This window comes from Chiloscyllium plagiosum, chromosome 5, assembly GCF_004010195.1.
Source record: "Chiloscyllium plagiosum isolate BGI_BamShark_2017 chromosome 5, ASM401019v2, whole genome shotgun sequence".
In the NCBI taxonomy this organism is placed as follows: domain Eukaryota; kingdom Metazoa; phylum Chordata; class Chondrichthyes; order Orectolobiformes; family Hemiscylliidae; genus Chiloscyllium; species Chiloscyllium plagiosum.
In genome coordinates, this window is record NC_057714.1 from 80,767,183 (window position 1) to 80,795,153 (window position 27,971).

Consider the following 27,971-nt stretch of genomic DNA (forward strand, 5'->3'; position numbering starts at 1 on the left):
GGCTAATGTTCAAAAACATTTCTGGTGGCCTGGATGCACAAAGATGGGGTTAACTTTCACTGTACATGGATGTGGAAAGCTCCTTTGGGGCCTTGGATGGAGGTGAGGGAGGAGGTGTGGGCGCTGGTTTTACAGTTCCTGCGGTGGCAGGGGAAGGTGCCAGGATGGGAGGGTGGGTCGTAGGGGGGCGTGGACCTGACCAGGTAGTTACGGAGGGAACGGTCTTTGCGGAAGGCGGAAAGGGGTGGGGAGGGAAATATATCCCTGGTGGTGGGGTCTGTTTGGAGGTGGCAGAAATGTTGGCGGATTATTTGGTTTATGCGAAGGTTGGTAGTGTGGAGCACCAGGGGCGTTCTGCCCTTGTTGCGGTTGGAGGGGTTGGGTCTGAGGGCGGAGGTGCGGGATGTGGACGAGATGCGTTGGAGGGCATCTTTAACCACGTGGGAAGGGAAATCGGATGCTGCCTGAACTGCTGTGCTCTTCCAGCACCACTGATCCAGAATCTGGTTTCCAGCATCTGCAGTCATTGTTTTTACCCACATGGATTCTGCCAGGACCTTGAAAACTTCATTAATTTTGCCTCGAATTTCCACCCCTCTATAACTTTCACATCGTCCACTTCTGACGCATTCCTTCCTTTTCTTGACCCCTCTGTGTCCATTCTCGGGAATAATCTGTCCACTGCCATCCACTACAAAGCCTCTGACTCCCATAGCTACCTTCACTACAACTCTTCCCACCCACATCCTGCAAGGATTCTATCCCACTCTCCCAGTTCCTTCGCCTGTGTCGCATCAGTTCGGATGATGCCACCTTCCAAAACAGAGCTGCTGACATGGCTTGCTTCATCCATAACCATAGTTTCCCGCACACTGTGGTTGACGTGGCCCTCAACCGCATCCAATCTATCACATGTGCTTCCACCCTTTCCCCTTCCCATCACTCTCAACACCGTGATCAGGTCCCTCTTGTCCTCACTTTTCATCACACCAGCCTCTGCATTCAAAGGATCATTCTCCACCATTTCAGCCAACTCCAGTAGAATGACACCACTAAACACATCCTCCCCTCACTCCCCCTGTCTGCATTTTACAGGAATCATTCCCTCCTGGACACCCAAGTCCATTCCACAATCACCAACATCATTCCCCTTCTCCACTTCACCTTCCCATGTAGCCGCATAAGATGAAACTCCTGCCCCTTCACCTCCTCCCTGCTCACCATCCAAGTGCCTCAACAGCCTTTCCAGGTGAAGCAGCACTCCAATCTTGTGCATTGTATTCACTGCACCCTATGTGGCCTACTCTGCATTGGAGAAACCAAACACCGACTGGGTGACCGCTCAGCAAAACATCTCCAGTCTGTACACAAGCATGACAAAGGCCTTCCCATAACTGGTAATTTTAGTACAGCATCATGCTCGCTTGTCCACATGTGTGTCCACGGCATTCTGTAGTGTTCCAGTGAAACACAGCGCAAACTGAAGGAACGACATCTCATCTTCAGACTAGGCACTTTACTACCTTCACTTTTATTTTTGAGTCCAACATCTTCAGATTGTGAACCATTTCTTCCTTTTCTTTTAGCTTGTTAGCATGTCTGCCCCACCCCCCAGCCCAGTTACTGTCCTTGCCAGTCTGGTAGGAGACACACAATTGTTCTGTATTTCTCTCATTCCAGCCAGTTAATCTGAAATGATCAACATCATTTCTCCACTAGCACCCTACATCTCCTCTATCGTCACACCACTCTTCCCATCCCTGCCTCAAACTGTAGCATAAATGTTATCCCTTCCACACTTCCCTTCAGCTCTGATAAAAAAAATCTAGACTCTAAGCATTAACTTGCTCTCTGTCCATGAATGCCGTCTGACCCACTGTGATCTCCAGCAATTGTTGCTTTCAGTAAAGAGAAAACAATATGTTTATATTGTATTTGAAGAAAGAGCTAATTGGCAAATGGACTCTCTAACCGAGGTATTGCCATGGAAAATGCTTCAGTTAGATTGCCAAGTTTGGTTTGAATTCAAATAGATGACTTATCTTTAATTGGTCAATGCATTACCTGGTGAAATGAATCAGGGAATGGCTAATCCCTGTTTTGATGAGTTGAAATATATTCACAATGTGTGACCTTGTTCCTTCTCTCTGCAAAGGAGAGGACTGTGTGAATTAATATATACAGCTTCCACTACAAGCAAGTGCATCAAACTATGAGCCTGATTGAAGGTTTTAAATTGGGTGTGCTAAGAATAATGTTTACTATGTAGACAGAGGGGAGAAAAGACAAGCACACATTGGTTTGTTCCTGCTCCACAAAACAGGGGACAGCCAATCTCTGATTATTTTTTTCAACTATAATTCACAGCATGTGGGCATCATAGGCTGGCACTGCATTCATTGCCAACTCCCAGTTGCCATTAAGGAATGGTGAACTGCTTTCTTGAACTGCTAGTGTCCATTTTGTGCAAGTCTGCTCTGTTAGACTGGGAGTTTAAGGATGTTGACCAAGTAACACTAAGCAAACGGTGATATATTTCTAACTCAGAATGGTAAGTGGCTTGAAGGGGAACTTGCAGGTGGTGTTCCCATGTATCTGCTGTCCTTGTCATAGAATAGAATAGAATCATAGAATCCCTACATTGTGGAAAGAGACTATTCAGCCCATCAAGTTCATTTCAATCCTCTGAAGAGCATCCCACCCAGACCCAAACACCTCTACCCTTGGCTAACCTACCTAGTCTGCACTAACCTGGACACACTTTCTAATTTCAAACCTTGCTTTTGTGTATCTCCTGTGCAGTCATAACCTTGTAGGCCCAGCTGTGTCTAAGCACCCTATGATCAATATGTCTCTGTTTTTTATGATCTGCCTGTACTGCTCTCAAAACAGAACTTTTCACTGTGCTTGGGTACAAGTGACAACAACAAATCAAATCAAAAAGGTGCTGTGGAGCATTTTAGCATAGTCAATCCATTAAGCTGCACGTCTTTGGACTGTGGGAGGAAACTGGAGCACCTGGAAGAATTCCATGCAGACACTGGATTCCACGTAGCTGCCCAAGCATGAACTGAACCCTGATTTCTGGCGCTATGAGGCAGCAGTGCTAACCGCTGAGCCACTGTGCCACCTTCTTTTAGATGGTGGACGTGGGTTTGGTAAATTTCTGGAGTACACCTTTTAGATAATACATATTACAGTTGGTGCTTACTAGCAGCAAAGGGTATGGATAAGACCATTTCAAAAAAGGAACTGGTGTGGACTATTTGGCTCCTTGAGCTGCTCCACCATTAAATAGGATCAAATCTGACGACATTTTTCATATCCACTTCCTGCATTTTCCCTGTAACCCTTAATTCCTCCACTGATCAAAAATCTAACTACCAAAGCCTTAAGTATACACAGGGACTCCACCCTAAAGGCTCACTGTGGCAAGGAGTTCCAAAGAGAGAGAATCCTCTGAGAAGAAAGTTTTCCTCATTTCAGTTTTAAATTGGCACTCCTTCTGAGACTATATTCTGTGGTCCTAGACTCACCCATGAGGGGAATCATCCTCTCAGCATTTACCCTGTCAAGCCCCTTGAAAATCCTATCTGTTTCAATGAGATCACCTCGCATCGTTCTGAACTCCCAGTGAGTGGAGTGATAGAGTTTAGATGTTTGTGGAGATAGTGCCAGTTAAATGGGCTGCATTGACCTGGATAGTATAAGTTTCTTTCGTGTTGTTGGAGCTACTGTAATCCAGGCAAGTGGGGAATGTTCCATCACACTCCTGACTTGTGCCTTATTGATGTGGGCAGGCCTTTGTAAGCCATGAAATGAATTCTTACTGCAGGATTCAGTCTCTGAACATCTTTTCTAACCATAGTGTATATAGCTAGTCCAGTCCAATATCTGGTCAATGATTAACCAATGATGAGGGGGGATGCAGAAATGGCAAATCCATTGAATTTCAAGAAATGATGATTAGATATTCTCTTTTTGGATACACTCATTGTTTGGCACTGGTGTTGTGCAAATGTTACTACTTGTTAGCTCAAGCTTGAATATTTGTACATGACCTCTTTTAGCATGAGTTGTGAACTGAATTTTGTCTAATCAGCAGCAAATTTCCCTACTTAATGATGGAGGGAAGGTTAACGATGAAGCAGCTGAATATTGTTGGGGCTATGATACTACTCTAAGGAACTGCTCCAGTGAGGTACTGGAGTTGAGATGACTGACTTCCAACAACTGCAACCATATTCCTTCATGTAGGTTAAATGCCTTTTACCAATCAGAACCAATATGCCAGGTTTAAATTTGAGCAAAGTTTGGTAGTTAACTGTAGTCATCATCTAAGTAGTGTATCCTCCATAGAAAGACCTCTGCCAATAGTCCTCTTGCCATTAATCAAAACACTCTTCTCCTAGAATATAAAACACACTGGTATCTTTTCATAAGAAATATCAATGAATTATCATGATGTATACAAGATAAAAAATTTCAACAAAATTTCTTTATTCAACAGTACTTACATTCTATTCTACCAATCAATTATTAGTTACTTCAAACCACTTTCTGTGAAATTGCATAAAATGCTAACAAGAAAAGGTTTTCCATGTGAGTAGTTTTAGTCTTCCTTATTTGTAGCTCATCAGCAAGGATGTTGCCTTTTATCGTTTATTATCTCTGCATGGGGATCCATTCAGTCATATTGGATCGTTTAAGATACAGACTGGTGTCAATAGCATGAGCTCAATTCCTACACTGGTTCAGGTTAAATCTCAACCAGTTGTCTCTGTGTAATGAGAGAGCAACTGCTTTGTGGTGACTTTAGTTTATTAATGAGCTGTTTGAGCATTTAAAAAAAAATGAAAACATCCATAGTGGAATAATAAATAAAGTAAATCCACAAGTATTGTATTTAAATTTACCCTGCTTTGGCATGCCCACTATATTCATCATGTGCTGATAATTATATCATATTACTTTTCCTAAAGGATTCTGCTAGTTTGCCAGCAATCAACACACTAAACTTGTGGGATTTTATTGTCAGCAGGTAGAACTGTTTTATTTGCCTGAAATATTCTTTTATCAATTTTCTTTATCGGGCAGTTTTCCTAGTTCTCTGCTACAATCCTATTAAATTGGCAAAGGATAGTGTGTCACAACCCACTTTGGAAAGTGTGCGGATTCTGAAGCCCCCCACTACTCCCAGCGCCATCACAAAAGTTAAAGGTTTAATCAAAGTGCTCAAAGTTTGCAATTTACCTACCTTATGGACTCAGTTTTATTGAAAATACTGACCAGCTTTTTGTAATTAACAAGAAACTACTATTCAGGCAAACAAATTGTGAATTATTAACATTGCTGTAGTATGTATTAAGCTGAAACGTACTTCCTAAACCTCTACGTACATACGTAGACAGACATAAACAAACAAACAAACACGAGTTTTGTAGATTGCAGAGGTACTGTGCAACACAGTTCAATAGCACCAGTGCACAGAATTCAATGAGGTTTCCACTTCGCTTCCTAAAATTTTCTGTTCTTGAGCTTCTTCTTTCCAGATTATTTTTAGTTCTTTGCGGAAAACATCAGGCAGTTGGCATCATTAGGTGGAGGCAACAACTTGGACATTTAGTAAATTTAAGGAGGAGATACAGAGGATGTTTAATTGGTAGTGGGTTGCATAATTAGGAGAAGCTGTCAGAAAAATGGAGTTGAGACCAACCGGAGTCAGCCCTGATCACAGTAAATGATGGAACAGTTTAGAGTGGCTGAATTGCCTGATTCTGCTCCTCGTTCTTTTGTTCTTGCATCAATTGGTGGGAGAGAATATCTAGATATCTTCTGGGTCGAAGAGAAAGAGAGACTTGGCAGTTTGAAGGTTTCACTCCCTGTATTGTAAACACACAAGCTACTCACCCGCCCAGGAACCAGATTCCTGATGAAGGGCTTTTGCCCGAAATGTCGATTTTCCTGTTCCTCGGATGCTGCCTGACCTGTGCTTTTCCAGCACCACTCTAATCTAACCTCTGGTTTCCAGCATCTGCAGTCCTCCCTTTTGCCCAGGAGTCAGAGGCTTGTCACCTTGCTAACCACTTCTAGCATCTGCAACCGGATTGCATAAACCAATCAGTAATCAAAAAAAAGTAAAAGATGTGGTATTTACAAGTAAAACATCAGAGATTGTTTTGCTTTGAAATATTGTACATTATTGAACCCTTGGAATACTGTGGATCCAATAATGGAGCACAATGTTTGCATGAGTTGAAAGCATCCAGTTTGCAGTATTTTCTTGAATATCATAACTGTGATATATTAATTCCATAATACACATCAAGACTTAAATGTTACACAAAAGCAAATATTTTGAGGCATTCTTATGACAATCTCCAACCTGGATGATTTAATTAAGGTAGTGTAAAATATCATGTACTTATTTGAGACAATTCATTTGCTCATGCTGACTGTTCCTTTATTGCCAGTGCTCTTTTGAGATTTTGTGGGATCAAAAAATGATCAATGCTGAGTATCAACATGAATATTTGCTTTTGGTTTTCTCAGTGAATTACATTCCATTGCAAGCATGCAAATTTAATTGCACTAGCCCTTTGTTTTCTAATGCTTTAGAATGGTAGAACATACTAAACTGCTCCTAAAATAAATTCTTACTTTGGCCAACATGCTATAGAGTTTGAAATTCTTTTTCTATCATCCCAAGGAAACTGTATGAATTGGGGATAATTTTATATTGGAAACAACCTTGATTTTTCTGGCTGATCAGGCGATCTCTTCTTTTGTGGTCCACTCCAGATTTATACTGGAAATGCACATCAGATTAACCTTCTCGTTTTAAATAAAGTTTGTTTGCTTATTTTCTGAACCAATTTGTCTATTGTTATCACTGAAAGATAGAGGCACCAGTCGTTCATTATTAAATGAGTTTGAATGTTGATAAAATGTATATAAAACTGATTTACATTTCAGTTTATATAATTTAAATTCTACAGTAATGTGTTCACTGAATCACTCGATCATAGGTAATGATGTAGAGGAGTCTTGTACTCCGGGCATTAGCAAGAAATGCTGATTTGTCTCATGCAAATCCGAAGAGTAATATAAGAAAGTGAAGATTTTCAAAATAAAACAAAGTAAATATGCTAGAAATCAAACACTTAGTGTATTAAAATGTGTTTTAGCTTAATTTTAACTGCATAAAATGTAAAACCATGCACAAATGCTGAATGAATTAAATGAAGTATGCAATAGGAGACTATACTATAAAACTGGTATTGTCTGTGGTTTCTCTGTTTCAATTTTAATTTAAGAAAAACATGTTACTTTTGATTCTTATACTTGTTGCAATTTGTGGGAAGTTAGTGATAATCATGGCTACTAATTCAATGCAATGCCTATTATCTGAAAGAACATGACAGTGCAGTATTGCACAGCATGCATTCAAGTTGTATTACAAAATAGCTACTGAATCTAATTATGGAAGCCTACACATTTATTTTCAAAACAAAACCTTAACTTTGTTGTTTTGTTAGTTCAGATAATGGGCATTTAAAATGATGCTTGTTTGATCTCAGTGCGGAGTTTTGCATTTGTAATGTATTTTTAAACATCTGTGCTTTCAATTTTGAACAAACTTTATATAAAATGCTGGAATATAAATTGAAGTATTTTAATGTTTTATTATATACACATATATGACATTAAAAGATGCTTCAATTCAAGCCTCTCTGTTTGCTGCATAAAATTACTGCTGTAAGAGGTGCAGTCACAATAGAAAATGCAAAGGAAGGATTTTGGGTGCTTAAAACCAGGTTTTATTGATTTGTTACAGAAAATTCAATGATATTCATCCAAAATCAAGAATAACTATCAGCTGTGTTAGATTAGTCTACCAATGCCTTTACTGAATACTGATTTCTGCCTACATTTCTGGTGATAGGTAATGTAGATAACGATAAAATGATTAACCAATATTAAATAGGAAAACATTTGTAAACTAAAGGACTCTATTTTATTTTACAAAGTGTTATCACAGATGTCTAACAATTTTTCAAACTTGCATCATATATTTGGCTTGCTGTGTGTGGTACAATACAAATTTCTATGAAGATGGCCTATTACAAAATGTAACTTTTAAAGGAAGTTTGTTTTATTTGCTTCTGTTAGCTTGGCAGTTGAGCACCAAGGTGTTACTATTACTGTTTTGGTTTCAGAGCTTTGACTATTGGTGATATTTGGTGCTGCCATTGTATTAGAAGACCTAATGCTAAGGGCTGTTTGGATTTTGGATTGCGGTGGCTAATGAAAGACTTGCTTATTCTGTAATCACTGATTTTGCCAGTCTTTACATAATTTTGGGGTTTTCAGTTATGATATGCCTGTTTTGCAACACCAATTTTAATTCACATGCTTATTCTGGCATGTCTAAAAGAATAATGGCTCTAAGCCATTTTTGTTGGTTGGTTTGAGATTTTCAGTTATGTGATGTAATGCATTTAGTGTGAAGCACAACAGGTGTGTTATAAGTGGCTGGCTGTCCAATATGCATTGCAGACCTTAAATTGTAGGTAAGCTGCATTGCTTAAGTTATTTGTTATGCAATAACTTGTTAAAATGAAATATCCTAGCAGAGATCAGGCATTGCCGATGAACAAGCCATAGCCATGGAGAGTGAAGACCAGGCACTGCTGGATTCCACAGTGGTAAGTAACTTAAAATGGTGATACTTAAGAAATTTTTTATATTATAAATTACTAACCTCTGTTATGTTCCATAGTTATTTTGATTGGAAGAAAATGCAAAATATTCTTGAATTTGTAGACTTTCTCTTTGTTTTTTCAGATTCCTAATGATGCACCGATGACTTCCAACGTGTTCATATTTCATAATGTTCATTCTCAAATAGAGTTGCAGTCACTCAATGACACTTCTGTGCCTTCAACGTACCCAAAGGATACATCAAAATACCTAGAAAATGAAGAGACACCTATGCCAAACAAAATGCATGTTCATCAATCTGTTGTAAAGGAGCAAAATTCCACTCGAGAGAGAGAGTACGTGTCTGCTGTGGAAAAAAAAGAATCTGATACAGATTTTAAAACAGAAAGTGAGCTCAAACATTTTATTTCACCATGTACCAAACTGTCCACTCCACAGGTGAATATTTCAACATCTGAGGAGGTTGTTGGACAGAACATTCTCTCCCCACTTATGAGAGCACACATGACAGTACCTGCGGTACAACATTGCACTACAATTCTGGACCAGCATGATTCAGTTTCTAATAAGTTTGGTCACCAAGGATGGGAAATGCCATCTGCAGACCAGAGTTATCAGAAGGAAAGTTACAGCCAACAGGTGATATTGAGACCAAAGAACAAAGGTACTGTCAGATATTTGGAAGATGTCGATTCCTCAAGTTCCTCTGGAGAAGATTCACCATCAAGTGATAACATAGCATTTATGATTACAAACACTGAGGTCCAGGCTCTGTCCAGTGGAGAGGTCATTGACCTAGTGAATAAGAAAGGAGAAGATATACAGACTCTGAATGTGGATGCAAATAGAGAAATGACAGCAGGTCAGGAGGCCGGGTGTGAAGACTCCATGCTTTTCACAGACAAAAAGCCAGTAATTATTATCTTTGATGAACCAATGGACATCCGATCAGCTTACAAAAGATTGTCAACAGTATTTGAGGAATGTGATGAAGATTTAGAGAGGATGATGGCAGAAGAGAGAATAGATGAGGAGAGTGAAGTTGTGGAACACTCCAATGATACAAAAACATTATCCGAATCTGGAATGAATAATGATGAACTACATTCAAACAGAATTTCTTCCACTCCGGATTTGGCAAATAATTCAGTATGTAATAAATCCAGTGGTCACGACCACGATATCCAACTTAGTTCTGCTGAAATTAATGCACCGAAAGAAAGTAAATCTGATCCAATAGAAAGTGATGACACCAAATCAGCTTGTGCAGAAAGCTTGCTTACAAATAAGGCAGATAACAAGAAGAAGTTTAAATTCAAATTCCCTAAAAAACAACTCGCAGCGCTGACCCAAGCTATTAAAACTGGTACAAAGACCGGGAAGAAAACCCTGCAGGTAGTGGTTTATGAAGATGAAGAAGAACTTGATGGAACAGTGAAACAGCACAAAGAAGCTAAACGCTTTGAGATTGTACAAGCAAATTGCAAAGATGAAGCCTCTACCAAAACCATGCAATCAAAGCAACATAACTCCACTGATGTGATACCTAATTCTTTCAGAACCGATCAGATTCGAAAGAATACTTACAAGACCTTAGACAGTCTTGAACAAACTATCAAACAATTAGAAACAACAATCAGTGAAATGAGTCCAAAGGAAGAAGACTACATAAACTACCCTTCTCAAAGCTCTGAATTATCTCAAGGGGCTATGTCATGGAATGAAATCAAATCTACTGAACAACTATTGCTTTCCTCTGCAAAGGCACCTCAAAATACCAAGACCAAACCACCACTACTTCCAAAAATCTCCACAAAAACCAGTGAATCACAGGTGTCCTATCGCATTCTTTATTATCTGCTTCATGCGGGTGATGTGACTTCACTTTCTGGCATTTAACAGCTGAAGCATAACTGTTTAATGGTTTGGTGGACAGTGGTGTTGGGAAAAGCTATTGTTAATTAATCTGATTGCAATTTGATTTTTGTTGATTTCAAAGTATTTTGACGCTTTGGTCTAACTGGGTGTTTGAACTTCAGGTAATGTAAGCTTCTTACAAAATAACTTCTGGTTTTCTGCCTCTGCACCCTCTAATCAAGCTTATATCTGGTAGAGATGGGAACTGTAACTCTGTTCACTGTGCATGGGAAGGCAAATTGTTTTTCCTAACAGGATAATGGTGATCAGTGTAGATACTACGAGATAACCAATCTTTGTGTTTTCTGATCTTCTGGACATCTGCTAATCCTCATTGTGATTCATAAAGTTCACAGAAGTAAGAGCCTACTGTGCCATGTTTTAATATGATGTTTAACTTTCTTCCAGAGTTCACATCTGATGTCCCCAAGCAGCAGAATGCCAGTTTCCGTAGGATCAAAACTAAGGCATCAACAAGGAACTACTGAAAAGGTGACAAAACAAAAGCTTCAGGACCCCCAGCGACAGTTCCGACAGGTAGTTTTATTCTAGACATCTGTCCAGAAAATAATGAAGCAATTATAATACTTGTCAATTTAATTACATCTGTTGACATTAAATTTCCATGTTGTTATATCTCATTTCAATTGTTGAATTAAATTATGAACCCGGACCTGGTATCAGCTTCTTAATCCTGATGAACTCTGTGATATGTTCTGTGTCATTGTTGTAATAATGTATCTTCCCATTCCTCTGTCAGTAACTTCTTGGTGATGTATGTCTGTATCCTTCTGTGCAGTAAACTATTTAACAAGTAACTTGCTATTTTGCTATTGTAATGTTTCCAATTTATTTTCTAAGAGGATTTTAGCATGTAATTAGAATGGCTGAATTAACCGGACCATAACCAGTACTGACTCATCTGAACTAACTACTGTGGAAATTTATATCAAGTGAATGATTTAAGAGTATGAATTACTGGTTAATTAGACACTTTTCATGCCTGCATTCTAATAGTAGAAAAGCATGGTTTTAATAATCCTTAATATTCATACTTTTTTCTTTTATTTTCTTTCTTTCCACATTTATATGTTGTGGGATTTACCAGGTCCGTTAAACTCCTGCAAGGCTCACGAGGATAATAAGGTTCTGCACTGTTAATTCTTTTGTCTGCCTGGGGCTATTGTGGAGGCCCCATGGTTAAAATGTTGCTGGCTTTCTGACAAACTTTATCTCCTGCCATCTTTGTTTGCAGGCTAATGGAAGTGCTAAGAAAGCTGGTGGGGAGAGTAAGGTTACCTCTCCTACTTTACCTGCTTCTAAGATCCCTGCCCTATCTTCTAGCTCTGGGAAAAGTAGCTCTGTGCCTGGTCCAAGCAATGACAACACTAATCATCTCAATACTTCCAGTAAATATCCCTTATCTACTGCTAATTCTGTCGCTCCAACTGCTGGCCGTAATGTTCAAATTCCATCTGTGTCCCATATCCCTTCTACATCTAATGGCTCCCTTAAGCTTCATGCTCAGAACTCTGCCTTAACAGGCAGAGGTCAGCCTCTTTCATTCCCACTACACACTCCAAATGGTAGGCCCTCTCCATCATCTTCATCCCCTTCCACCTCCCCAGTTTCTCCCACCTCACTGACTCAAGGTGCAAAGAGCATCCGGACGATCCATACCGCTAGCTTCGCAAGCTACAAGCAACAGAACGTGAACCAGAGCAAATTCACCATGGCCGCTGTCAAAGAAACTGCATAGAGGCAGCACGTTGGAACCCGTCCATCTTTCATTTTCTTTTGGTTTTCAATAATTTGCAGCAGGATGCTACTAATTTCATTATGATTTTGTAAAGTTCCTCAGTGTGCATTCAGCAGAGTCAGAATTAACAGGTCTTTGTACATTGCAAATGCCAATTAATATTCCTTGAAATCATGCAAGGAATTGTGAAGGACACCTGCATTGTTTCTCTTGTAAATAATTGTTCTACCTAACCAGATTTAAAATCAGGTGGTATAATAAAAAGTTGCACATTAAGACATTATGAACCTAATAGCGAAGGCATTCATCTGCTGGCAATTTTATTTCAAACACATTGTTTTGAATACAGAGTACTTTTTCAATTTGCACAGTTGATATTGCTTTAACTATTGTAAAGTTTGAATAATGAACATTTGGGGTGGTGACTCAAGACTCACATATAAACTATTCCACACCAAGACCTTAAGAATATGGATGGAAAAACCTGAAGAATTATACCAGATTTAAGATGATATTCAGTATAGGTCTAAAGGTGAAAAGGTAACTGCACATACATAGTTTGCACTGAATTATACCTACTCAACATATTTGTTTTTGGATATCTCACTATATTAATATGCTATAAACACTTTTATTTAATAGTTGTTTCTTAACCGTTGGCAGTTGCATTTCCTCTGCAGCTAAGAATACTAGGTCAAGAGTAGCTGCCTGTTGCTTAATGTATGATCTTTCGCAATTTTTTAATAACCATACTTAGCCACACATTTCATTGAGGCAAAAAAGTAATCAATATTCCAAATAAGTCAGCAATTTCCATGATTGAAAGTGCTTATAAATAATTAATGTTTCACATGGCGATGAAAAGGGGCAGGTAATGCAGTTTAAACATATGATTTGGATGAATGCGAGACTAGTGTATTGTTGTAGATATTTTCTCTTGTACTGCCATTCCCTCAAAAAATAATAAAGACATAAGTATTGCTTTTTTAAGAGTGACGGGTGAAAAACTGTTTCCTATTTTGCATCAATGTTTATGTATAACTGACTTTACTTTCTAATTTCTCCAAAGTTGTGTTTTTCTACCCCATTTAATAGTCTTTAAAATCTAGTTGTAAAATTGTTTTCTAAAACTGATTTTGCCTATTTTTCAGGAAAGTCAATGATAGTTTGTTAGTTGCAGTTGCTTATTAAGGATTGTTAACCCACACTGAGAGTTGTAAAACTGGTATATTTTGTGTGTGTGTGTGTGTGTATTAAGCTATACATATATAGATATATACATACACACATATATCTGCTTATAAATCTGCAGGGATGCTTATAGTTTTCACTCTAGTACCAAAGTTTGTTTATTTGCATGCCTTTTTATTAGAAGATATATTTTAAGAAACAAATGGGTATATGTGATCTATAAGATGGGGCATGTTTGCACATCCAGAGGTTTTTGTACAAAGTTTTGTTATTTGTAAAACATATTATATTGTAAAAATATAGCATTGTGGTGAACTGCAGACTCTAGCCTTGTGAAGAAGCAATGAAATAAAAGGCTGCATGCTTGTAGTTCTGTTTCTTTTATTGATGAATAATAAACTTAGCAAATTTCCTTTTGAAGGATGTTATAATTGTTGCTTGTGGTTAGCAGATGAAAGATAATCATTATTACATCTGACTGCTTTGGTATTTTTGTTTGAGGTGACTTACTAGGCAAGTTGCTCCAGAAATACTACTACTATCCTACTGAATCCGATAATTGGGAAGGGAATATTCAGCACTTTGGGAAAATCAGATTTCCAATTATAAATGCATAACAACTGATACAACAGAGTATCAACATGTCGCTGCCATTGTTGGAAAAGCTTTGAAAGCACCCATAACGTACATTACAAAGTGATAATTTACTTTAATGGAAGTAAACTAATCCCAATAAATTTGATTATCCTTTTAAATCCATAACACAAGCTTAAAAATAGGAGCAGGAGTAGGCTTTAAGCCCTTTGAGCCTGGTCTGCCAGTCAATATGACCAAGGCTGATCATCCAACTCCGTACCCTGTTCCTGCTTTCTCCTCTTAGTTCATCAAGTAAATGGATCAAAGATTAAAATGGTAACTCAGTGGTTAGCACTGCTCTCTCACAGCACCAGGGTCCCAGGTTCAATTCCAGCCTTGGATGACTGTCTGCGTGGAGTTTGCACATTCTCCCTGTGTCTGCGTGGGTTTCCTCCGGGTGCTCCGGTTTCCTCCCACAGTCCAAAGATATGCACGTCAGATGAATTGGCCATGTTAAATTGCCCATAGTGTTAGATCCATTAGTCAGAGGAAAATGGGTCTGGGTGGGTTACTCTTCAGATGGTCAGTGTGGACTGGTTGGGCCAAAAGGCCTGTTCTCATTAACTCCTCCTTGAAAACATTGTGTTTTGGCTTTAATTGCTTTGTGTTAGAGAATTCCACAGGCTCACCACTCTGGGTGAAGAAGGTTTTAACTCAGCTGAGTCCAAAATTGTCTACCTTGTATCTTTAAACTGAAACTTCTGATTCTGAATTCCCTGGCCATTGGAAACATCCTGCATTTACCCTGTCGCGTCTTGTTAGAATTTTATAGACTTCTCTGAGATCCTTCCTCAATCTTCTCAGCTCCAGTAAATATAGTGCAAATAAGTCCAGTCACTCTTCATTAGACAGTCCTGCCATTCCAGAAATCAGTTTGGCAACCTTCGTTGTACTTCCTCCATAGCCAGAACATCCTTCCTCAGATAAGGAAACCAAAGCTGCACACAATACTCTAGGTGTGGTCTCACCAGGGCCTTGTAAATTGCAGCAAGGCATGCCTATTCCTATACTTGAATCCTCTTGCTCTGAAGGCCAACATACCATTTGTTGTCTTCACCTGCTACGTCTGCCTGTTAACTTTCACCAACTGTTGTGCAAGAAAAGCAGCTCTTGTTGAGCCTTCCTTTTTCCTAATCTTATCACCAGTACTTGTTAATCTGCCTTCCTGTATTTGCTACTAAAGTGGATAACCTCACTTTTATCCATGTTATGTAACATGCATTTGCCCACTCACTCAACTTGTTCAAATTACACTGAAGCATTTCTGCAACCTCTTCAGAGTTCACCCACCCTCCCAACTCCTGTACTCAATACTCTGACCAATAAAGGAAAGCATACCAAACGCCACCTTCACTATCCTATCTACCTGCAACTCCACTTTCAAGGAGCTGTGAACCTGCACTCCAAAGTCTCTAGGACCTTACCATTAAGTGTATAAGTCCTGCTCTGATTTGCTTTCCCAAAATGCAGCACCTCGCATTTATCTGAATTAAACTCTATCAGCCACTTCTCACTTCTCCTTTTCCACATTAAATACTGATGCAAAATACTCGTTTAGTATCTACCCCATCTCCTGCAGCTCCACTCAAAGGCCGCCTTGCTGGTCTTTGAGGGGCCCTATTCTCTCCCTAGTAACCCTTTTGTCCTTACTGTATTTGTAAAAACCCTTTGGATTCTCCTTAACTCTATTTGCCAAAGCTATCTCATGTCCCATTTTTTCCCTCCTGATTTCTCTATTATGCGTACTCGTACTGTTTATATACTCGTCTAAGGATTCACTCGATCTGTCCTGTCTGTACCTGACATATGCTTCCTTTTTTTTTCTTAACCAAACCCTCAATTTCTTTAGTCATCCAGCATTCCCTATATCTACCAGCCTTTCCTTTCACCCTGACAGGAATATACTTTCTCTGGACTCTCATTATCTTATTCCTGAAGGCTTCCCATTTTCCAGCCATCCCTTTACCTGCGAACATCTGCCCCCAGTCTTCCTCCAATTTAGAACTTCAACTTTTCGATCTGGTCTGTCCTTTTCCATCATTATTTTAAAATTAACAGAATTATGGTCACTGGCCCCAAAGTGTTCCCCCACTGACACCTCAGTCATCTGTCCTGCCTTATTTCCCAAGAGTAGGACAAGTTTTGCACCTTCTCTAGTCAGTACATCCACATACTGAATCAGAAAATTTTCTTGTACACACTTAACAAATTCCTGACCATCTAAACCTTTAACACTATGGCAGTCCCAGTCTATGTTTGGAAAGTTAAAATCCCCTACCATAACCACCCTATTATTCTTACAGATAGCTGAGATCTCCTTACAAATTTATTTCTCAATTTCCCTCTGACTATTAGGGGGTCTATAATACAATCCCAGTAAGGTGATCATCCCTTTCTTATTTCTCAGTTCCACCCAAATAACTTCCCTAGATGTATTTCTGGGAATATCCTCCCTCAGTACAGCTGTAATGCTATCCCTTATCAAAAATGCCACTTCCCCTCCTCTCTTGCCTCCCTTTCTGTCCTTCCTGTAGCATTTGTATCCTGGAACATTTAAGCTGCCAGTCCTATTCATCCCTGAGCCATGTTTCTGTAATTGCTATGATATCCCAGTCCCATGTTCCTAACTCATATTCCTGAGTTTATCTGCCTTCCCTTTTAGGCCTTTGCATTGAAATAAATGCAGTTTAATGCTGTCCTACCTTGTTCTCTGCTTTGTTCCTGCTTGCCCTGACTGACTCACCTTTGTTCTCAACTGTACCAGTGTCAGAATGAAATCTTTCTTCACTATCTCCCTGCCCACAGAAGACTCCTGTCTACCTCTCTTACCTTTCCTGGAGTTAACCCATCTATGTGACTGTATCTGAGACTCCACCCTCCCCTTTCCTATAACTGCCATCTATCACACCCCTTTGCTCTTGTAAGTTCCTCAGTGCCTCTCCAACTGATCCATTCGATCTGGTAGGATTCGCAACCAATGGCACTTATTGTAGATATAATCCTTAGTAACCCATAAACTCTCCCTAAACTCCCACATCTGACAAAAAGAGCATCTCACTACTAAGGGCCATTTTTTGCTTCTTTCAATCTACATTCCAGAAAATAGCACTGTCTTATTCCTCTGCAAAACACTGCTCCAGGTTAAATTAATACTTCTGGCTTATATTTTAAGTTTAATCAAGAGACATAAATCAATAAAACATATAATCAAGAAAGTACTCACTACTGCAGACTTATTTTAAGGCCGCACTTAAAATCCACTTGTCTGATTCTGTGCTGTGACCTTTCCCAAACAAGTTCCTCCAAGATCAGTTTTGAATGTCACTTTTCAATTTTTCTAGACTCACTCCGATGTCCAGCGATACACAAATTCAAATAGCAAAGTTCCAAAACATTGCAACAGCATATACAACAGTAATTGCTGCACCTGGAATTCAAGGAAATCACCTCCAACACCTAGAGCACCTCAATAAAGGAGCAGCTGTGTTACAGCCAGAAATTTTTCCCATCCTCCATCTTGGATTACCCAGAATCTTTTTGATGGGATTATGTTGTGTTGATTTCTGTGGACAGGTTATATCTCGTCAATGTTTCACTTTGTTATTGATTCAAGTTTTGTAATTGTACTGGAACAGATTGAATAGTGGTGTGGCTAGTTCTGGAGTTCAGGTCTTCAGTACTACAGCTTATAGCTTTTTCTCTATCTTGTAGGATTATCTGTTTCATGATATCAGAGTGAATCAAATCTGTGATGCTGGAGGTCTCTGGATCATTGATTATTAAGTCTGGTAGAAGGTAGTTGCAAATGCTTCAGCATTTGTGCTGACCTAATCCATTGTTGAGGTTTGTAGTACTTGTGGAGCCTTTTCCTCTGGTAAGATCTTTGTCCACCACAATTCAGTACTGAATATGGGCCACATGACAGAGCTTTGGTTTCTCCTTTGATTGCAAGACCACATAGCTCTGTCTATCATGGACAACGTCACCAAAATCAATTTTTAGTGAGTCCTTTGTTGCTTCTCACCACCCTCTTGTACCTCATGTATTTTGTGGAAGTTTGAACTTTGAAAACATTAGCAAGTTTCTTTTCATATACAGTATGGGACTCAATCAGTCCACTTGCAAAACACAACGTTGTATCTATTGTAGGATTTGATTCAACTGTTTGACTTTTAAATTTTGTTCTGGTGTAATTCTAACATTGTCAGGCTAGCAATGTGATTCATTTATGTGTGCTAAAAGGTCCATTTACTTTCACACTCGGTCCTTGACGAAGAATGTGTCCACACATGGCACCTTTTCAACAATCAGAGGTGTGGAGACTATCCATCTCTGCTGCACCACCATGATAAAGCCCTGACCTGTCAGCCAAGCTGCTTGGTTTAAATTTAATTAGTTAAATAGTACAATTAAGAGTTTCTACAGCTCTCCATGCCAAGCATTACTCAATCAATTGTGATGTCCTTTTGTGCTGTACAAATTGTTGCTTCCTTTCTACCCTTGATTTTTCTTGAGTTTTACTCCTGAGTGCTAGATGAAAAACCTTTGGCTTCATGTCTCTACTATGTTTTAATACCTGAGTCCCTCTGCTTGCTGCCTCCAGCTTTACCTTGTGATCTTACCGTAGATCAGGCAGAGCACTTCCCAATTTCTTGCTGTCCCACTACTGGTGCCAATGTCCCATGAAATGGAACTTCTCTTTCTCACTTCCATTTCCAGTCATGTATTTGCTGAGAAGTGCGAGGGAGGAGTGGAGGACTGCTGGGAAGGTGAGTGTGACAGCTTAAAATACTTACCTCTGGCATCGGGGCCTCCATTTGCTGAGAAATGCGACTGAGGAGCGGAGGACTGCTGGGAAGGTGAGTTTTTTAAAAAAAAAAAAGTTTTGAACAGACCGGTGAGGACAGAGGGTGGAGAGAAACGGGTTGCTGGGAAGTTTTTAAGTAGGTGAGATCTAAACCAGAGATCCTACACAATAGGGCTTCCCTCCCACCCACCACCTCTAACCTCGCTAAGAGTCTGTAAACTCGGTAAGTTTTCAGGTTTTCTCTTTTTTTTCCCCTTCTCTTGTTTTGTCCCGCGTGGGCTTTCAGATTAGCAGGGTATGGCCATTAGGGCAGTTGCATGTTCCTCCTGCAGAATGTGGGAGGTGAGAGATACGACACATGTCTCTGCTGACCACATCTGCGGGAAGTGCACCCAACTCCAGCTCCTCAAAAACAGAGTTAGGGAACTGGAGCTGGATGAATTGCGGATCATGCAGGTGGCTGAAGAAGAAATTGAGAGGACATAAAGGGAGGTGGTCTCTCCTCAGACATAGGATGAGGACAGCTGGGTTACAGTCAGGGGAAGGAAAGGGAACCAACAGATAGGGCAGAGATCCCCTGTGGCCGTTCTCCTCAGCAATAATTATACCGTTTTGGATGCTGCTGGTGGGGACGGCCTACCAGGGGAAAATCATAGTTGTCAGCTCTCTGGCACTGAGCCTGAGGAAAGGGATTGAGGATCTGAAAAGTGACTACAGAGAGCTAGGTTGGAAGCTGAAGAGCAGGACGAGTAGAATAGTGATCTCAGGTTTGCTACCGGTGCCACGAGACAGTGAGGTAAGGAACAGTCAGAGAATGCAGCTTAACACATGGCTGTGAGGCTGGTGTAGGAGGGAGGGCTTCAGATACCTAGACCATTGGGATACCTTCTGGGGACGGTGGGACCTGGACATGAAGGACGAGTTGCACTTGAACTGGAGGGGCACAAATGTCTTGGGTGGGAGATTTGTTTGTGTGGTTCGGGAGGGTTTAAACTAGTTTGGCAAGGGGTGGGAATCAGATCTACATATCTGAGAGGGGGGTAGTTGTAGATGGGGCAGTGACAGGATGTAGTGAATCTATTGGGAAGGTTTCTCACATGATGAAACAAAAGGATTAGTTAATGTGTGTCTGCTTTAACGCAAGGAGTGTCAGAAATAAGAGTGATGAACTTAGAGCATGGATCATCACTTGGGGCTATGATGTTGTGGCCATAATGGAAATGTGGGTTTCACAGGGGCAGGAATGGTTGCTAGATGTTCCAGGATTTAGAATCTTTAAAAAGAACAGGGAGGGTGGAAAAAGAGGAAGGGGTGTAGCTTTGCTAATCAGCGAGTGCATCACAGCTACAGAAATGAAAGTTATTGAGGAGTGTTTGTCTACTGAGTCAGTATCGGTGGAAGTTAGGAACAGCAAGGAAGCAGCCATCTCATTAGAGGTTTTCTACAGACTCCCTAACAGCAGTAGGGAGATTGAAGAACTGATAAGCTGGCAGATTTTGGAAGAATGCAGATGTAGCAGGGTGGCTGCTATGGGTGACTTCAATTTTCCCAATATTGACTGGAACCTCCTTAGTGCAGATGGTTTGGATGGAGCCAATTTTGTTAGGTGTGTTCAGGAGAGTTTCTTTACTCAGTATGTAGACTGGCCGACGAGGGGAGAAGCCATTTTGGATTTGGTGCTTGGCAATGACCCAGGACAAATGTCAGATGTCGTGGTGGGGGAACACTCTGACAGTGACCACAGCTGCCTCACATTCTCCATAACCATGGAGAGGGAAAGGAGCAGTTACCCTGGAAAGATATTTAATTGGGGAAAAGGAAGTTATGACGCTATCAGACAGGAGTTGGGAAGTACAGACTGGGAGCAATTGTTCCACAGAGAAGGCATAGCAGTCATGTGGAGTGTTTAAGGAGCAGTTATTGCGAGTGATGCACAAATTTGTTCCTATGAGACAGGTAAGAAGGAGTAAGATTAAGAAGCCTAGGATGATGAGAACAGAGGAGCTTCTCGTCAAAAGGAAGAAGGCAGCTTACATAAGGTGGCAGAAGCAAGGATCGAGCCCAGCTTTAGAGGATTACAGGCTTACTAGAAAGGAGCTCAGAAATGGACTGAGGAGAGCCAGGAGGGGGCATGAGAAAGACTTGGCAGGGAGGATTAGGGAGAACCCAAAGGCATTTTACTCATATGTGAGGAATAAGAGAATGATCAGGGAGAAGGTAGGGCTGATCAGGGATAGCGGAGGGAACCTCTGCATGGAGTCTGAGCAGATAGGGGAGGCCCTAAATGAGTTTTTTGCTTCGGTTTTCACTAAGGAAAGGGATCTTGTTGTGAATGAGAAGCTGGGATACGGACTTGAACAGAGCAAGGTTGATGAAGTTGATGTGTTGGAAATTCTGGCGAACATTAAGATTGATAAGTCCTCAGGGCCAGACCAGATTTATCCTAGGTTACTCCAGGAAGCGAGAAAGGAGGTCACTAAGCCGCTGGTGAAAGTCTTTGCTTCCTTACTCTCCACGGGAGTCATACCGGAGAATTGGAAGGAGGCGAATGTCGTTCCTCTTTTCAAAAAAGGTAATAGGGAAATTCCTGGCAATTACAGACCAGTCAGTTCTATGTCTGTGGTCAGCAAAGTTTTGGAAAGAATTCGGAGTGATAGATTTATGACTATTTGGAAAAGCATAGTGTGATTAAGGGCAGCATCCTGGTAAACCTTCTTTGCACCCTCTCCAAACCCTCTGTATCTTTCCTATAGTAGGGGCAACAAGAACTGGACACAATATTCCAAGTGTGGTCAGCATGGTTTTGTGAGGGGCAGGTCGTGCCTAACTAATCTTATTGAGCTCTTTGAAGAGGTGACAAGGCAGGTGGATGAAAGTCGAGCAGTAGATGTGGTGTTTATGGACTTCAGCAAGGCATTTGGTGACTTTCCCTGTAATAGGCTCGTTCATAAAGTCAGGAGGTATGGGATACAGGGAGTTTTGGCTATCTGGATTCAGAATTGGCTAGCTGACAGAAGGCAGAGAGTGGTTGTAGATGTAAAGTATTCTGCCTAGAGGTCAGTGTTGAGTGGTGTCCCGCAGGACTCTGTTCTTGGGCCTCTGCTCTTCGTAGTTTTGATAAATGACTTGGATGAGGAGATTGAGGGGTGGGTTAGTAAATTTGCAGATGACACAAAGTTTGGAGGTGCTGTTGATAGTTTCAAGGATTATTGCAGACTGCAGCATGACATAGGATGCTTAGCTGGGCTGTTAAATAGCAGATGGAGTTCAACCTGGATAAATGTGAAGTGATGCATTTGGAAGGTTGAACTCAAATGCTGAATATAGGATTGAAGACAGGATTCTTGGCAGTGTGGAGGAACAGAGGGATCTGGGTGTTCAAGTACACAGATCCCTCAAAGTTGCCACCCAAGCGGATAGGGTTGTTAAGAAAGCATATGGTGTTTTGGCTTTCGTTAACAGGGGGATCGAGTTTGAACCGTGAGGTTTTGCTAGAGATCTACAAGTCCCTGGTGAAACCACACTTGGAATATTGTGTCCAGTTCTGGTTGCCCTTCTATAGGAAAGATACAGAAGGGTTTGGAGAAGGTGCAAAGAAGGTTTACCTGGATGCTTGCCTTATGAAGAGAGGTTGACTAAGCTCGGACTTTTCTCTCTGCAGAGAAGGAGGAAGAGAGGTGACCTGATCGAGGTATACAAGGTAATGAGAGGCATGGATAGAGTCAATAGCCAGAGACTTTCCCCCAGGGCAGGATTGACTGGGACGAGGGGGTCATAGTTTTAAGATATTAGGAGGAACGTATAGAGGAGACATTAGAGGTAGATTCTTTATGCAGAGTTGTGAATGCATGGAATGCATTGCCAGCTGTGGTGGTGGAAGCAGAGTCATTAGGGACATTTAAGTGCCTGCTGGACATGCACACGGACAGCAGTGAATCGAGGGGTGTGTAGGTTAGGTTATTTTATTTTACATTAGGATTAATCCTCAGCACATCGTAGGCTGAAGGGTCTGTCCTGTACTGTACTTTTCTATGTTCTATTCACCTCCATATTCCCTACCAAGTTTGCATATGGTTCAAGTAATAATCTGGTTATTAAGGGTTAAATTTTCCTAGCCTTTGGAAGGCAGGTTGAAGGTAGTAGCAGTGGGATGGCTGGGAAAGTATCAGTGAGGTGCAGCAAACAAAAGTCTGAAGCATTTTCACCACTGAGGTTGTGTTGGCTATATACACCAGCGTGGCCAATTTATATATTTAAGACACCAGTCAAGGACAATGGTACCAGCTTGCAGTATTTTTCCAGAGGTGAAAATGCCACCCTGCCATGTATGAAGACTGCCTCCCTGAAGTGGATCAGGGCGCAATCTGGGATAGAGGCACCATCCCTCAAAACCTGGCTCCCAAACACCCAACCCTGTGATTAATCCACTCCCAAAGTGCTGGTACTGGTGTTGGCAAGTGGAGTCTCGGGACTCTCATTATACTATTGTCCACAGGAAGGTTGCTCAATGTCTCTGGAGATCCCCTTATTTTTTTCAGTTCTTAGGTCTCGATACTGTCCAAATAGGATTGTTTTACTACTATTTCCAATTGTTGTTTCCCCTTGCAATTGAATTATCTGCCTACCTCTCTAATATTGCTTTAGATCAAATGTGTTTTAGAAGTACTGGCAACATGCCAGCAAGCGTACATTTGACATTGTTGATGCTACTTGCAGAAATTTAAGATGGAGAGGACATCTGCAAATATACTTTCCTAGGTCAGTCTCATTGGCCACAAACTGCCACATATATTACAGTGCAAGCACACAACCTGCCCAGTTATTTGGTTGAGTGACGTATCTATTCACATTACATTCCCTTAAAACCTCACCTAATTCACAAATGCCTTTTATGATGGTTGTGTTAGAGCCAACTGCATGCATACAAAGGAGGATAATAAAAGCTTTTTTAGGTATTTGAAAGGGAAAAAAATTGTTAAGACTAAAATTGGGCCCTTGAAGACAGAAACAGGGGAATATAATTACAGGGAACAAAGAAATGGCAGAAGAGTTGAATTGGTACTTCAGATCTGTGTTCACTAGGGAAGACACAAGCAATCTCCCTGAGGTAACAATGGCTGAAGGACCTAACTTAAGGGAATTTATATTTGCCAGGAATTGGTGCTGGAGAGACTGTTACGTCTGAAGGCTGATAAGTCTCCGGGGCCTGATGGTCTACATCCCAGGGTACTGAAGGAGGTGGCTCAGGAAATGGCTCAGGAAATCATGGATGCTTATTTTCCAGAGTTCGATGGATTCAGGATCCGTTCCTGCGGATTGAAGGGTGGCTAATGTTGTACCACTTTTTAAGAAAGGTGGGAGAGAGAAAGCAGGAAACTATAGACCAGTTAGTCTGACCTCAGTGGAGGGAAAGATGCTGGAGTCTATTATAAAGGATGAAATTACGACACATCTGGATAGCAGTAACAGGAAAGGTCAGAGTCAGCATGGATTTATGAAGGGGAAATCATGCTTGACTAATCTTCTGGAATTTTTTGAGTATGTAACTCTGAAGATGGACAAGGGAGATCCAGTGGATGTAGTGTACCTGGACTTTCAGAAAGCCTTTGATAAAGTCCCACATAGGTTAGTGAGCAAAATTAGGGCACATGGTATTGGAGGCAGAGTACTGACTTGGATTGAAAATTGGTTGGCTGACAGGAAACAAAGAGTAGTGATAAACAGCTCCCTTTCGGAATAGCAGGCGGTGACCAGTGGGGTACTGCAGGTATTAGTGCTGGGACTGCAGCTTTTTACAATATATATTAATCATATAGAAGATGGTATTAATAGTAACATTAGCAAATTTGCTGATGATACAAAGCTGGGTGGCAGGGTGAAATGTGAGGAGGATGTTAGGAGATTACAGGGTGACCTGGACAGGTTAGGTGAGTGGACAGATGCATGGCAGATGCAGTTTAATGTGGATTAATGGTTATCCACTTTGGTGGCAAGAACAGGAAGGCAGAATACTACCTAAATGGAGTCAAGTTAGGTAAAGGGGCAATACAAAGAGATATGGGTGTTCTTGTACACCAGTCAATGAAGGTAAGCATGCAGGTAGTGAAGAAGGCTAATAGCATGCTGGCCTTCATAACAAGAGGGATTGAGTATAGAAGCAAAGAGGTTCTTCTGCAGCTGTACAGGGCCCTGGTGAGACCGCACCTGGAATATTGTGTACAGTTCTGGTCTCCAAATTTTAGGAAAGACATTCTGGCTATTGAGGGAGTGCAGCGTAGGTTCACGAGGTCAATTCCTGGAATGGCGGGACTATCTTATGTTGAAAGATTGGAGTGACTGGGCTTGTATGCCATTGAGTTTAGAAGACTGAGAGGGGATCTGACTGAGACGTATAAGATTATTAAAGGATTGGACACTCTGGCAGCAGGAAGCATGTTTCCATTGGTGGGTGAGTCCCGAACCAGAGGACACAGCTTAAAAATAAGGGGTAGGCCATTTAGGACAGAGATGAGAAGAAACTTCTTCACCCAGAGAGTGGTGGGTGTGTGGAATGCTCTGCCCCAGAAGGCAGTGGAGCCCCAGTCTCTAGATTCGTTTAAAAAAGAATTGGATAGAGCTCTCAAGGATAGTGGAATCAAGGGTTATGGAAATAAGGCAGGAACAGGATCCTGATTAAGGATGATCAGAATGAATGGTGGTGCAGGCTCAAAGGGCAGAATGGCCTACTCCTGCACCTATTGTCTGATCGCTTTTTTTCTTGCTTGATATGCTTTTTAATGACATCTCTGTGAAGTTTCTTGGGATTTTTCAGGAGGTGTAAAGGGATATAAAGTTGTGGCTGTTTGTTTGTGAAAGGGCTTGATTTTTTTTCATTGGTTGAGTCACCTGGTGGATAGTCTGTGGAGAGACAGTTTGCTTTTCTTTCACATTTCATTTGTGAGAATGAAAAATGTGCTATTTACAGTCATGTCGTTGACATTTCAAAATAATCATACCCTTAACTGAAACCAGTAAAGAATATTAAATAATCCTCTTAATATTTGTTTTTGCACTATAGGAGGTTTTGGAGTTTAATTTCTGCTCATTTTAAAAAAAACTTCAATGTGACTTCACTGGTGCAACTGTAACATAATTCTCCTTGGGAATGTTCACTCCATTTATGATGGTCTGATAGTTACATGGTCAATATTGATTGATTTGATTAAAAGATTTTTTAGTCCAGATACTGTGGTGATTTTGAACTCCTATTTTCACGTAACCAATAATATAATCATCATGCTACCAAACCTGCGTGCTGTAAGAACAGGATGTTTATAGCTCAGTTGGAAATAATTTGGCCACTGTATCTGCCAGATCTTAAACCCCCCAAACGTCGCATCCAGCCTGAGATGAAATAATTACTCTTTGGTTTTTAAAAATATTTTAATATCAACATGCATCTGAAGTGGGTTTGGGTTCACTGCAACAAACATGAAGGGCTGAGGATGCTGGAAAGAGAAAAACAAATAACTGATGAAACTTAACAGGTTTGGTAGCACCTGACGGAGGAGAAAGCAGAGGTAACATTTCGCGTTCAGTTTCCTCCAGCTATTTCTGTTTTTGTGTGGGTTCACAGTGCACAGATTTTGGTTTGTTGCAAATACAAGGCGGGCTCATTTCTAGCTGTGGGCCGTGTGCACCCTCTAGTGGTTATGCCGACTCTCTAGCAAAAGCATCGGTTCTGCACCAGTAATGCTTGCACTTACTTACATTGAAGGGGTTTCAGAATATTCAGTAGTCGTTACCATACCGTGCATGAGAAAAGTTAGACCAGGACAGACTCCTCTTTTAATGCTAACAGGATTAAAGCTCCAAAGCCTTTCAGGTAAGCGGGTGGTTTAAGTGGGTTGGGGAACCGTCAGATCAAGTTATTAAAGAATATAACAAGTCCTCTCCCTCCCCCACAGCTCTGCGTCTGCGACTTGTGGCAGTGACCCAGCTACAGAAATCAGCTTATCAGAAAGTGAAACTTCCCTGCCAATTTTCTCGCATGCTCCGTGCCTCAGGACCTGAGTGTGGGCGAACTATCAATGACCTAGCCGATTTGGCCAATGTCACGGCTGATCTGATAATCCTGAACTCTCTTTCCTGCTTTTTTTCCAATTACCTCTCATTCCCTTGCTGATTAAAAGAATCTATCTCTGCCTCAGTAGCCCTCTGGTAAAGAATTCCCCAGATTTACTAAACTCCGAGAAGAAATTACTCATCTTTATAAACCTGTAACCCTTTGTGAGATTATGTCCTCTGGTCCTAGACTCCCCTACAGGGAGAGAAATAATATTTCCAAATCCCGCTGGTCACATCCTGTTTTACTTGTATGTTTCAACAAGGTTGCCTCACATCCTTCTAGATTCCAGTAAGTACATGCCCAACCTACTCAATTTCTCCTTGTATGACCACCATCCTGGTATCAGTATTCTCTGGACTGCCTCCAAGCCCAGTATCTTATAAAAGAGGTCCTAAAGTATTCCAGCTGTGGGCTAACGAGTACCTTCTTAAGTAAAAAAGGAGGTTTTTTTTCTACAACTACATTCCATTTGAAATACAGGCTAACAGCAGAGGAAAATCACACATACAGTGTTTTCAAAAAGAATGGGTACCCAATGAACACAGTCCACTGATTTCTCAGTGATAAACTCAAACAAGCAGACAAAATGTGTCCAGAATCCCTAGCCACTCTCCCTTACATCAAAGACATCTTAGAAATGACTGCCAGACTACTTAGCCCCCTTGGCATCATGGTAGCCTACAAACTCATCAACACACTAAAACAGCAGCTAATGAACGTACAAGATCCTATACAGACAACAAGCAAAACTAATATCATTTACAAAATACCTTGCAAGAACTGTAACAAACACTACATTGGACAAACAGGCAGAAAACTAGCCACCGGGA

General features: G+C 40.8%; 1 protein-coding gene across 7 annotated transcripts in view; it reads left to right on the forward strand.

The window, feature by feature from the left end:
- Positions 1-13,960, forward strand: part of LOC122550039 (sickle tail protein-like) — a 710,262-nt gene extending 696,302 nt beyond the window's left edge. For all 7 annotated transcript variants that reach the window (XM_043690462.1, XM_043690463.1, XM_043690464.1 and 4 more), the window contains 4 exons: positions 8,634-8,708; positions 8,848-10,557; positions 11,050-11,178; positions 11,897-13,960. In XM_043690462.1, the coding sequence (XP_043546397.1) occupies positions 8,634-8,708; positions 8,848-10,557; positions 11,050-11,178; positions 11,897-12,400 (2,418 nt within the window). In that variant the 3' untranslated portion in view covers positions 12,401-13,960. The remainder of the gene's footprint in view (positions 1-8,633; positions 8,709-8,847; positions 10,558-11,049; positions 11,179-11,896) is intronic.
- The last annotated feature ends 14,011 nt before the right edge of the window (positions 13,961-27,971 follow it).